The following is a 13,980-nucleotide window of genomic DNA, read 5'->3' on the forward strand; positions in this document are numbered from 1 at the left end:
GAAGAGTCAGTGAACAGATTATGTCTGGCATGACAATTGTGTTTCTTGAGCGGAATATTCAGTTTCAAATTTAGAAACAGTTGTCTGATGTATGGTCTTGAAACTCTCTGGCATTGCGGTAGTTTGGGGTTCTGAAGTGCTTGAGTGACCCTAGAAAACCTGGTGTACACCAGTTATGAGTATCACAACCATTCGGAGAGTAGAATGCCAAGGCCATTCCCACTGGTCTCCATGGAATGACTATGGCAGCAGCTATGTTCCCCGTGACCAGTTGTAATGTGAGCTTTTCCTGTTTTGTAAATATCATCATCTCAAAATCTGTTGAGGCTTTTTTTAAATCTTGAGACTTTCATATTCTGCGGTCTACAACAGGAAATGATTTCAAGTGCCACTATTTCATCACTTAGCATATGGTTTCATTCAACTATACAGTAAGTGACAAAAGATGTGTCTGCTTTGTATAGTCAGGGGCAAAAGCACTGTAGCTTTGTCACAAAAACGTTGCAGTACAGAGCTTTACAGGTTTATTATATCACATACCTGGTACTTGTAAACTGTAAACTCGGGAAATTTCAAGAAACCAACACAGCTGGGAATATTTTCTTGCCTGTCAACATTTCTAGTCATTTCAACCAAACTTTGCAAAAGTCAGCATTCTGCATATATTCACATAACTTACTGACAATTCTAGTTACGGTTCAATAGAAATCAGTGGTATTTGAGCAATAAACCACTCCCAGCGCGGATACACGTAACTTTTGACCAGATCGTGACGTAAATGCACAAGTATATGCATTGTGTATGGAGTGAACTGGTCAAAACCGCGTGATATACCCATTTGCTTAGGTGTTGTTGCCTTTACATAATGAAATTTTGGAGCGAAATGTTAAAGGGAAGTGGTCGTCAGAACTGCGCATGTGCAACTTTCTTGTTTACAAACGATGTATTTCATGCACTATATATAGATACATCTTGTCAAAATAGCTGCGACATTTAAATTTTACAATGTACATTAAGACAAACATGTTTTAAATATCATCAATCGCCAACGTAGCTTGGATACAGTGTTGATATCGGTCGTAGGGGTCCCTAGCGACCTTTGAGCGCTGTTCCGACAACTACCGCCCTTTAAAAAAGGGATTTTTTTGCTATGTGAAAGCTTGAGCATGTTTCAACTGCTATATTGCAGCATGGTTATTTTCATGTTTTGACATTCAGATTTTTGGCATCAATATACTAGGATAATTTAATTTAGAATGTATGAAATTCAAAATGTCTTCTGTATGGATGATTGATAGTATACCCCATCAGCTTTGCAGGCTTCAAAATGAGTACACAAGCAGTAGACCATAACGGTATCGTATTGTACAAGCGTCCGGAACGACTGTCCCCGAGGCGCATTTTACACGAAAGTTGTGCTGGTCATGCCCTGACAAGGATAATTAAACTAAACGTGTCTGGTCATCACGTGTTTGTTTCTTTTTATAGTATTTTACAAGAGATGGAATGTACTGTGTCTGCCTTTGTTTGTTGTGTCTGTTGAAACATGGCTGATTTAGGGGACATTAATCTCTTTGAAATTACAGGAATAGTTATAGCCTTGACTTGCAGCAATTTTGCTTCAGGCAAAAGTAAGTAAATTCTTTGTTTTGCATCCACTCCAAGTACTGAAAGTTAGGCAGGTAAGTGCTTGAAAAATACTCATAAAAATTGAACACGAAATCAATTTGCCTTTATTTGACAGTTTTCTCATGAAACATTGCACATTCTTGTAACTATATGATTTTAGAGGATACTGTTTTACATCACCACTCAGTTGGATGGTTATAATGTGACTGCTACAAAGAAGAAATCTGTTGTATAATGCAAAAGGTATGGCTTGGTGTTGCAACAGAATATCGTCAACGATGGAAAATTCAGCGAGAAAAGTTCATGACTTTTTGCTGAAAAACTCAGAAGACGTATGTGGGTGCGATGCGAAGCAAAGAATTTACTTAGTTTGGCCGTATGCTGGAGATCTGCTGTCAGTACCCAGTTGTCTATGATGTCATTATGTGTCATGGTCTCCAATACATCATTGCACCACTTGTTGAACATTTCTCAATGTGGAAAGAGAAGGAACGATGCAATTCCTTTGACAGTCAAAGTTCTCACTGAACCAAAAAATGAAAAAAGAAGCTTTGTTTCTCATCTTGATAGGAATGATGTAGACTAGCGGCATTGGCCCATTTTTTGAGTTTGTTGCTTAAAAATGTATTTGAAGTAAAAGTTTGCTATCCATATTGGAAAATATGTATGTATGCAGAGGGTCATATTCACACACTGTAGAGTTCATAAAGAGAGAGAGAGAGAGAGAGAGAGAGAGAGAGAGGGGGGGGAATACTTTATTTATTAACACAAATCCATCTCTTTGATTGCCTATTTCACTATTTCCTAACTTGTTCTAACACTGTAAATGCAACCATGTGACAATATTAAAAAGATTACTGCTGTTATGGATTTGAATTTGCCAACAGTGATTATGCACCGAGAGGATGTGAAAGTGCAAACATTACGTTTCAATGAATTACCCTGATTATATCATTGTTGTTAATGTATTTAGCTAATCAGCTGCCAATTCAAGTGGAAAGCTCTTTCTGAAGCAATGAAAGATGTTTTTGTTCCTGCTGAGTGGTTTTGCGATTTGATGTTTTTATAGTTGAATAGATTCAATAAACTAATTTGTCTTGGATTGTTACAGTTAGCAGGGAATTGGATAAAGCATAAAGCAGAATATGTACAAACAATTGCAAGTTCATCGACCGGCAATGATGTCTTATCTAAAGTGTCGTTGGTGTTACACAATGAACAGTAGAAGTATTAAAACTGATACATAGTCACATAAGCTCTTAAGCTCTGTGTCCTTTCAAGAGGATAAGGTGTTGATGAACGTAGCACTTAAAAAGCCCTTTCAAGAGTGACAATGTGTGTTATCAACTTGAGAAGAGTGAAGTGTTTTTTCTGTCCATCGGGAGTGAAGCTGTTTGATTATCTGAAAGATTTTGGCATTGAATCACCTAGGCCCTAAATGAGTCAGTGGATAACAGGCTGGGTGTGGCATATGCATGTGTTTGTTTGTTTCTCCTATCTTCTCTTTGTTAACTATTTTTCACCTTGTTTTCTTAAAGTCTACTGTGAATGTAGACTCATAAATGTGTTACATGTAATGATGTCATAGTTCTATCATTAATACGGACATAAAATATTTGCAGGGCTTCTGGAAATTATTTTAACAAGACTGATGAAGCCACTCAGATTACATATCAGGGAATTTGAGCTTAGACTGAAGCTAAAAAACACAGTTCCATCAACAAAATTTGCCAGAATTTCCAGCCACAGCAGCAGCAAATGTCAAACATATCCGTCTATACTTAGTGTCAAACCCAGTGTTTCAGCCATGATGGCATCAACAGGGGGATTTTCCCTTTAATACCAGAAAAGTTTGGGGGGATTTCACCAGTTCACATGTTCTACTTGTATTCTCTAAGGTATGACTGTGCCATTTCATGGGGGGCTGGTCCCCACACGACAAATTACTAGGGGGTGTCAACATGTCAACAGAGGGGAATCCCCCATCCCCCTCTCTAGATGAAACACTGCAAACCTTGGTTGTTATCACTTACTGTATATTGCAAACTTTGTTGTCCAGATTCTAACATGTAGCTTCGCACTTCAATACCACTCTCCATCAAACTGCTAAATTGACTGTTAAAGAACCCCAGCACAGGAAAAGTGCATCACTCATGTCCCCATGTGACTCATTCAAGTGGAGGGTGGACGGTAGATGCAAGAAACTAGATACTGTGTTTAATTTGATATTTTATCCAAGATATAGCCTTCATTTGCTAATACATTGAAAAACCTTGTTATGAGCATAATTTAAATTTGCTTTAATTTACTATGAACCCCCATAATCAGAATCAAATCCCCCAAAGGTATCAAGGAGGGGGGGGGATTCCCCCCTCGTGAGAGAAACCTAGAGTAAACGCTGGTTGATATAACATACCTGGTGAACAAAAGAATAGATGGTGTCGAGAACGTACTATTGATCCCTCAATGTCTGCAATAATGATTTCTATCACCAGATGTGACATCCAGTTCTGAGGAAATGCTCTTCTCTACGTTGCAGAAATGCCGCCTTTTTCACCCTGTGGTGATCTTTGTACAAAGTGATCTATACACACAATACTGAGGGTAGTTCATAACTTATACCTTATGCTGTTGTTCAAAGATATCCGTTGCTATGTATGAACATCAGTTCATATAACTGCAATAACAAATTATTTCAACTATATCACCAAAAATGCTGATGACATATTGGCTGTTTTGTTGACAAGCATAGCGTGAAAGAAAAACATTGTCTGACAGTTGTTGTTTTTTTGTCTTTTAGTCTCGAAGAAGCTGAGTTGTACAGCTTTGAAGACTTCGAACATCTGCTGTCACCCGGAGCAGATCATGATGCTGGCACAGACGGATACAAGGTGGATGAGCAAGATGACGATGTGTTCACCAATGGACTCAAGGACAAATCAAATGATAGGATTATTGCTATGTGTAGCCAGATCTTTCAAGATGGAAGCACCCTTCAAATGTCGGATAAGGAAGTCAGTGTGGCAGGTGACAGGAAGACACATAGTCGAATCAGGACGGGCAGCAAGACAAGCAAAGAAGAGGAGTTGCTTAGCAACAGGAGCTACAGCAGTGGGGATTCACGGTCTCCTAGCAACTCGGAGGAAAATACTGCTGTGGAAAACACTTCCTCGGATGAGACTAGTCCAGCGCTGTGTTTCGACAAATTCTCACCGAGGACTAGGATATTGAAAAACGAACACCTTTTCAAAACTCAGTTCCCAGCCGGGACGGGGAGGAACTTTCCTCCACCGAAAGCCAGTGCCAATATGAGAAAATTGTCAGTACCAGACCGTCCGCACAACACTACTGCCAGGTACAAAAACAATCAAAACGGATCCTTTACCTCTTCATATCCCTATATGCAGAACAGCCCGACTGCCAATGAATACCAGTATGACAACATCATATCCATGTGCTCCGACGTCTTTGGAATCAGCCAGGATTTCCAGATCAACACAACTCCTCACCATCCGTCCACTAGCCAGAGGAGTTTTCCCTCGGGACCTGGCCAGGGAAAGAAAGGCATCATTACGAACGCCAAAAGGAAAATGAGCGATAGTGTCGCCGTCGGTGCCAAGACTGTGACGTTTGTGGAGGATTTTTACAACACTCAGGAAAATGCCGACCACTCATCTATTTTAGGAAGACGGTAAGCTTGAAATGAAAATCCCACTTTGTTTTTGCATGAGGATGCACACAATGGAAGTTGTTTTTCAGGATTTCCATAACAACATACACATGGTAAAGTAAAGATATGTGAGAATTTTTACATCACCACACACTTTTCAGTGGTTGTCGTGATGTTCATTATTGTACCAACACAGCATACTGATCATGATGTCACAAGACTTCCTGCTCCAGGGAAATACATGTTATTAGCAGGAGGCAATAGGTAATTAATTATTCAATATTCATTTTCTCCCAAGAAGAAACATAGGCATATATGCATATTTCTGTTAAAAGTCTTTTTACTACAAAGTTATTGATTGCGCATTGCAATTCATGTGAAGAATAATGTTTTTTGGTGTAGTGTGTTTTCGTAAGATCTTCTGGAGGAAAGATTGGAAAATTCTGATATTTCAAAGGACCCGCGCAAAATAATATTGTCATGATACCTTTTGAGAAGGCATTATGACCCAGTGGGTAAGGTACCAAACTCACAATCAAAGGATGATGAGTTCAAGACCTAGATATGGCCAGACTAGTGGACCTTATATCAGAGGATTGTGAGTTTGAGACTCTGGCATGATATTGTGCTCTTGAGCAAGGTACTTTACTCCTTGCTCACTTGGCGTGTGGGTTATGGGTATGTTATCCTCTAAATGGGCTTCTTACCCATTGGATAATGGAGTAAATAAATAGAAGAAATAAAAATAGAATATTAAAAATACTGTGTAGCACTTGGCACCATCTTCCAGGTATGGCAGTAATGGACAGTTTTTGATCAATCATACTGCAAGAAAGAAAAGTGCTGTGTGTGTGCAACTTTTGCAGTATGCCATTGTGCCAATTATGTTATCTATATCAATTGCAAGATGAATACAAGTGCATCAGATTCTGCTGTCATTGAGTTCAGACTGGGAAATGTACTACCATCAATCCAATGTGTTTATGCACAGACATGCGCCATCGCTGCGTATCGATTCATGAATTAATGGAATTACACGCATCGAAAAGCTTTCAAATGAAATCATTGCAGACTGGATCTCAGTGTGACATTAACTTCATAAACGATAATGTACATTGATTAGATAAGTGTGGCATTTATGCCCTCATTGCAAATGCCCGCAGTTTCATTCAAAATCTACAATTGTTGGTTTGAAAGTGGCATATTATGACTGTGAAATTGAAAGAGAAATCTTGATTTCATTGTGGCAAATTGCATAACCAATGAATGAGATTAATCTATTTTGCAAGTGTGTCATGTACACCCCTTCCCCACCTGCTGTGCCCATCGTGCGATTGAAAAATATAAGTATTCTGCTTAAGCGCACAAAGTATGTTTGCAATGGCTTAAAAACCATGAAATCCACTTTCTTAGGATGTCAATATTAATGATATACGGCATTTATTCTGAAATATATTACTTTTTGGTGAAAGCGCAATGACAGAATTTTTCATCATCTGAATAAATGTGACACAGCTTTGAGAGTTAAATAGGGAACACTGGTTGTACAATAGATACACATTATGGGTGTAAGGTGTCATGTTTACCTTTGTATATTAAATTACTAACCACTCAACTGAATTAAATATTGCTAATTTAATTGATGCCATATAATATTTCATCCCATTGATGTAAATTTAGTGAGTCTTTTAAAGTCAGTAGCCATATTATGGCTGATACCAGCTACTTTGATTTTGATCATGAGTTTATTTTTTAATATTCTTGTGTACGACATGATTATTTTGTTTTTCTTGGAAGTTTTCAGGTAAAATATTTGCCTTTAAAACTCTCCATGTGCACTGCATTTCTGATTTCTTCAAATTTTATGATATCAAAATATGCAAGATTAGCCTTCAGATCAGCATGAGAAACTGATATAGCCAAAGCCTCTATTTGATTTTAATAAAAGCAGTGTCCTTGCAATTTTCTCATGAACAGAAAACACTGCTGCTCATTCTTGTTGTCCGCAATGTCCAGTGTCCATGACCTTTCAATATGTAGTCACTGACTGATTCACAAAACTGACATTTGACGTTCAGACCTGACTTAACCGGATAAACCTAACTTAACCGGATAAACCTGACTTAACCGGATAAACCTGACTTAACCGCCAGGAGAAGAAAAAAGATGATGATGTGCTTTTTTGCACACTTCAAACTTGAGAATAAAACCACATGAAAAATTCATCATACCCTCAACAGACATTATCCCTAGAATTGCAGGCTTTCCCAATAAACAAGAAGCACAGGAAATAATTCCTTCCCATGTTGTTATTGACAAAAAAAATGACAGCATCTGCACCTGTGGTGATGTATGGGCATTTGTTCTGCTGAATGAAGGATTAGGAAATTGAAAAACTCGGCCGACAATGTCGGTAATTTTCTTTTCCTAATATCACTCTTCATTTCTTATTAACATCCTGCACTACACTCAAGGTTGAACTTCTTGCTTTGGATATTGGTTTACCGCATTTGTCTCTCATGCAGTTGCTAATTAAGTTGCTAATTAATGGGACAGAATCTGTAACTTTTCAGGATATTTTTCACTACTTTTTGCTTTTAATATAGTGTCAACTGTAGTTTCTCGTTCTACTCCCCAAAGCATGTTGAGATGCACAGTGTTCAGCTTGTCAGCCTGTACATGTGTAGACTGCATTGTTATTGTTGACAAGTGAATTCTGGTCTGGACGAGAATTCAAATGTAAACAATAACAGGGAATTTTACTTGTATAGCCGCTGTGATGGCAAGCTAAATAGTCAGTGTTTATCATGCTGTTGGGAATAGAAGAAGAGCTAACAATTGATATACAAAACAAAAATAGTGGAAAAATCATCAAATTTTACACCTACTATCCTTTAAACTCTTCCACATTTATGCTGAATATGGACTATGGCCCGTGACACTGTGATTGCCTGCTACTAATACACAGAAGTACCTAGCAGCTGGGAGATTTTCACCTGACCTGACCCTAGAAATAACAGGCAGGAAGTTTGGCATTACAGTTTATGCATCTCAGGGTACTCAATTACAAACATTTACTCATACATCCTGTCAGTGTGATAGATTCAGGTGTTAGTTTGTGGACTGCCTTGTCAAATCGAACGGTACGTAACAGCAGTTCACCTGCAATGCACGTCAAACAGACCATGGCACAACTTCTTTTAAACTTTATACCTAGGTTGCTCCATAGACAGTAGAGCTGTACCATCTACTGTTGCTTTGTACAAAATGTTTTCTGTTTGTGTGTGTGTTCAGCTTGTCCTTACCAGAATGTCATAGTAGTTTGTATCCATACCAACAATGCTTTGTGATGCGGGCAAGTTTGCTTTGGTTGGATGTAAAGATGCAAATGATGATGGTGTGTAAAAGTACATATATAGGTATTTTTTGTTCTGAATATCACTAAATCTTCCTAAGTTGCCATCATATGATGTACGAGTTACACCCTCTGCTCCACCTAAGATTATATAGACAACATTTATCTCAAAGATCAATTGTCACTGACATCCTGAAAACTAGGCACTCAGTCCATGTAGCCGACAATGAGATGCAAATGATATGCGGTAAAGGTCTCCTCGACTAACTTTCAGCTGGTTGCTCACTTTCTACTATTTTTATAGTATTTATACAAAGGCACAGACTTATTCTACCTTCAACTTAAAACTGATAGTGATTTTGTAGCTCATTCTTTACTATTTTTCATAGTTTTCGGTAGCCGGTAACAGACACTTCGTGTTCGTGTCGGCTACATGGACGATCTGCCGAAAACTAAACAGATCTGTGATGATCATTATGCAAATATTATAATTGATCAAAAATAATTGAGATAATAAGTTTATAATAGTAAATTAATCAGGACAATTGTTTTAATATGTATAATTTATGATGCGAACATAAAACTCAAAGGGTTTGCAAAATGTTGTTCTCAACTCCAAGGAGAGAGTTGGATGGAGGCACAGCCCTTATTACAGAAGAATTATGGACACCTCAGGCGTAAATATACTGAGTCAAGTATTTGTGTTGCCATGGAAAGAACACGATTCCTATGTGAGCAAACACATAGGTGAAGGATATGATATACCTTGTGTTATCACTGGTACATGTAGTGTTAAGCGCATCCTGACAGACAGTGGCTCTTCTCCATCAGCCAAGTCAGTAGAAAGTGGCATTGATCTAATCAAATCTATACCCTAGGTAGGATATGTATTTTCACCTACTTGCTGTGGTAAGTTATAGCATGTTTGGTCGGTAAAAATCAAATTTACAGTACTGTAGGTATTTAGGAACCTTCAAATATTCAAGTTTTTTCTTAAAATGCAAGATACTGATGTTATAGTTTTGAACAATAAACTTATCTTTATCATATTCTCGCATTTCAGAATTACTACTGCATTTAAAGAGTCCAAATTTGCTGTTTTTGTATCAGCTATAGAGAGCTCAAAAGACAAAACAAAAACTAAATGCATTACAACATCATTTTCATAAGAGACCTACCATGAGGAACAAACCATTATTTTTTTTTGGCGGAAAGTAATCTCAACCCAACCTTTGACAGTTCCCCCCCCAACAACTGCGTAGCGTCTGGTTAGCCATGATCCATCACCTGGGCTCGTTGATCTGTAGCTAGCAGGGTAGTGACGGATACCCAAGGGCATTCATGCATGTCTCACCTTTGTATAAGGTTTGTGTTAGGCTTCTTGTGAGCAATGCAATGCTTGGCTGACGATGCGTGTAGGTGTCAAAAAGTGCCATCTATAAAATGTAGTCTTGAACACGGAGGGGGAGGTGTTCTGCTTTGTTGCAAAGAGAGCCGACAGAGACCAACAAGAAAAGTAGATTCTTGAATGGGATTCAGTTCAGCGTACTTTCCATAAAGTCCCTTGCTTCTATAATTCCAAACTTCGTGTGCAGTCTGTATGGAAAGGTAGATGATACCTGTGTGTCAATCTATTTGTCAATCCATCTGCCAGCATGTGAAGTAAATGTGATCACTTGTAACCTTCATACTGAGTTTAGTTCTGTGTTTGTCTGGCTGACTTTTCACCACCGTTTCAGTCCTTCACCACACTAAAATAATACTCATCAATTCACTTTGCAAAAATCATTAAAAACTGTGAATAAGATGACGGCAGTGTGAACTTCACACATAAAAAGTAATACACAATGAGGCATGTACAAAATTCCTCCAGTCAAATTAACATGGTTTCTGTCACTCTGTAGGAGGAGGACTGTGGGTAAACTATCTGTTAGTAAGATTTTATTCCCAATGGTCACGATTAGCTGTCAGCTCAAAGGTTTCATTTGTTGACCGTGGCAGGTTTTTATTTTCTTTTTTTTAAATAATATTTACTGATGACATGAATTAGTTAATCTCCAATTGGTGCATGTATGAAAGTACTGATTAGCATAACTTGTTCATGGTTCGGGTTTTGAAAAATATCAATTTTAAAATCTGGTACTTTTCCAGTCTTCGATCTACGGTTGAATCCTTATGAGGTAAAAAACTTTTTAAAATTGATTTTGGTGTCACAAGCAGAATACCAACACAATTATTACCAGTGTGCTTTTTGTCACCTTTATTTCTTTTTTTACCATGTCAGTCTCGTGTTTATGGCCTATGAACACAGAAGAAGGGCTTGTATTAAATGTGACACCTTCCCAGAAGTACCTATCAGAATCATTCTTCATTAGCCAGCGTTTGTTGACGTGAGTGTCCATCTGATTGAAAATGGCAGGCCTCTCTTGGCAGTACAGCTCATCAAGGACAATTGCTCAAGTTTTGAAAATTTTCCTGTGAACTCTTGTGCCCGTGATCAGACCACAAAGAGGCCAGAAAGGTGAATTGCCAAGAAAGATGCCTCTTGCCAATTTTCATCGCAAAAATTTAAAACACATGGTGTTTAGCGTTCATGCAGTCTCAAAAATTGTTTAACTTGCATCTTAGAATGCCAGGTGTTTGATGAAGCAAGGGACCAGGATCACATAATTTTCATGTCATTAAAATGTTAAGCCAATCAGTTTATATAAATCAAGGAAATATTTTTATTACTGGGACAGTCGCTGTAAATTTTGATGGGATTTTTTTATTTTAATATCAACAACATTTTCTTGTATTACTCTCTAAAGCATGTGGAGGTACCGGTACGCTGTATTCAGCTTGTAAACTCCGTACATGTATAGCGTGAAACTGTTTCCCAAGGATAATATGTTGAGAAACTTACACTACCTGAGTATCACAAATCATAAGAACAACCTAGATAAAAAGTTCATGTGGCCCGGGTACATGTAAAAACAGGAAATTGCTGCAGGCAGTGTAGGGGTACTTCGCTCCTACTGTAAGTCAGTACAGTACGAATTAGCCATTCAGGTGTAATCACTCATGACAGCTGTAACCTGAGAACCATGTCACCAATACAACTGATGTGTGTCTTCTTGTGGCCGCTCTTGTCCAGATTTTATGGAGCTTTTTTCTCTTCGCTCGGTGGCCACAAATTAGCAGGGCTAATTACAGGGTGTGAGGAACGATCGATATTTGCAGTCAGAACTGCCGGCGGGAAATAAATGACCAAAGCAGAAAAACATCATTGTGACCTTGAAGTGGACCACAATCCTTTGAGGTGATTCCGCGCATTTGGAAACCTGCCATCTATTTATATAAAGCTGATTTTGGTACTCAATAAATAAGATAATTTAAAATGAAACCTGCATTGACACAGGCAGGTTTGCTGCATACAATTTTGCAAACAAAACTAATCACGGATGAAAGTTACAAATCCAACTTTATTATTGTACTGCAGGTAAGTCTCTCTGCTCTGAAAATACACCCTGTACAGTGTACAATGAGTTGTACCATTACGCAAGTGTCTGAGCTTCAAGAGCTATTATTGAATTTGTATCGGGCAATCTGTCTGTAAAGGCCAAGTGTTTGTCTGTACAGGGAATGTTGCCACAATAAAATTAAATCAATGTGAAACGTCAGTGATATCTGTAATGAATTCTTTGCTTTCTGTTCAAAGTGTACAGTATCTGTTGTGTTTACTGAAGGTTTACACCCAGAATCAGCAAAATTCTTAAATTTTATCTATTATTGAACCCTGTTCCAGTCTTCAATATTTTATACTTTATATTTTCCAACCTACCATATTTTAACCTGTTCACCCCAGTTCCCTGTAAACAGGTCCACAGCCACCATTGATAACAATGGGTTTGGGCCAAACTATGGTGGTGAAAGGGTTAAAGGGAGGGGGGTCATTCCATCTGCGGTTGTGCATATGGGACCCATACAACAGGTCTGATGCTATGCGTGACACATCCCAATATCCCTTGTGAATATCCAAAATTTTAGAACTACTGAAACTGGTGACCTCAGTCGACGCAGCTTTTTTACAGAAGGGTGCAACAGTTTACATCCAGCTCTGCTTTTAGTCCTCAGAGATTTGGTATTAAAAGCAGTATCAAAACATACTCAGGGGATTCCCCATGCAATTCTCTGATCTTTTTCGTCACTTATTGTGGCAGCATTGTGTAAGTTGCTGCTGAAGTAAGATTTACGGAAACTTTGAGAAAGTCTCATGTGATTAGATTAGATGCTCAAGCTCATGTACAGTATGCGTACATAACCACTTATTGATGATAACATTTGTGTTCCTGGATTTATTTGAAGTTGCTTCAAATATCGGTATACTGCACAGATTCTTAAAAGCAAGATTAACTCAGCCTGTTCATCCCAATTGCCTGTACCTAGGTCCAAACTCACCATTGATAACAATAGGCTTTTGGGCCAAACCATGGTGATGAAAGGGTTAATTAAAAAATGGACCATATTTTCTTATCTGACAATGCGACAAAGTTGGCTCCTTTTTATCTCAGGGGTGAAAGTTCACAATTACCATACTGAATTTAGTTTTTAAAGTTTGCATAATTGATATTTGGTGAACTTTCAAAACAGACGATCTTCCAAAAGTTCTCTTTGTTTTGATTGGTCACCTGTTTTCTGCCCATCGGCAGTCTGAATATGGACGTCAATATTTTAAGTATCACAAATCACACAAGTTATTTGGCTGCTGTTTTGATCTGTTATTTATTGCATTTTTGGAGATTTCATGGGGTCAATAATTTTCAACAAAATTTGACTCAAAAAGGATAAAAAGATTTAGGTGTGTGCACAACTGGACATTCTGATATGGCAAGAGACTGTGTGTTTCATCCGTTTTAGAATTTTTCAAACTCTCACTTGAATTATCCTCCATAGGAGAGTAGTGTGACCCCAAGGTTAATTGAAACTGAGGCTGAATGGTCCCAACAGTAGTATTTACTGTAATTGTGATAAACATGGTGTGAACTTCAACAATAGATGTATGGAAATTATTGAATTGAGTTTTGTATCTTTTTTGGGGGTTAATTGGCGTAAAGCAAACAACGATTTGACATCGCAAACACCTTACTGTTTGAGAAAGCAACAATCATCATGAGCCAAGTAGGCCCAAGAGCCTCTTATGTTGGGTTAGAGTTCATCAGTTTTCACCATTGGACGCCAACACTGTCAGAAAACGCTACTTCAAATCTCATTTACCCAATATTAACAAGATGAAGAGATAAAGCATGTTATCATGGAGAACACTGCCAGTCAGAAAATGGATTGT

At 38.1% G+C, this 13,980-nt stretch overlaps 1 protein-coding gene across 3 annotated transcripts in view; it reads left to right on the plus strand.

Moving 5' to 3' along the window:
* LOC139151103 (ankyrin repeat and fibronectin type-III domain-containing protein 1-like) overlaps nucleotides 1–13,980 on the plus strand; it is a 232,986-nt gene that overhangs the window by 40,636 nt on the left and 178,370 nt on the right. For all 3 annotated transcript variants that reach the window (XM_070723648.1, XM_070723646.1, XM_070723647.1), the window contains exon 3: nucleotides 4,430–5,320. In XM_070723648.1, coding sequence (XP_070579749.1) covers nucleotides 4,430–5,320 — 891 coding nt within the window. The remainder of the gene's footprint in view (nucleotides 1–4,429; nucleotides 5,321–13,980) is intronic.

The sequence above is a fragment of the Ptychodera flava genome, chromosome 15, assembly GCF_041260155.1.
Source record: "Ptychodera flava strain L36383 chromosome 15, AS_Pfla_20210202, whole genome shotgun sequence".
NCBI classification, from domain to species: Eukaryota; Metazoa; Hemichordata; class Enteropneusta; family Ptychoderidae; genus Ptychodera; species Ptychodera flava.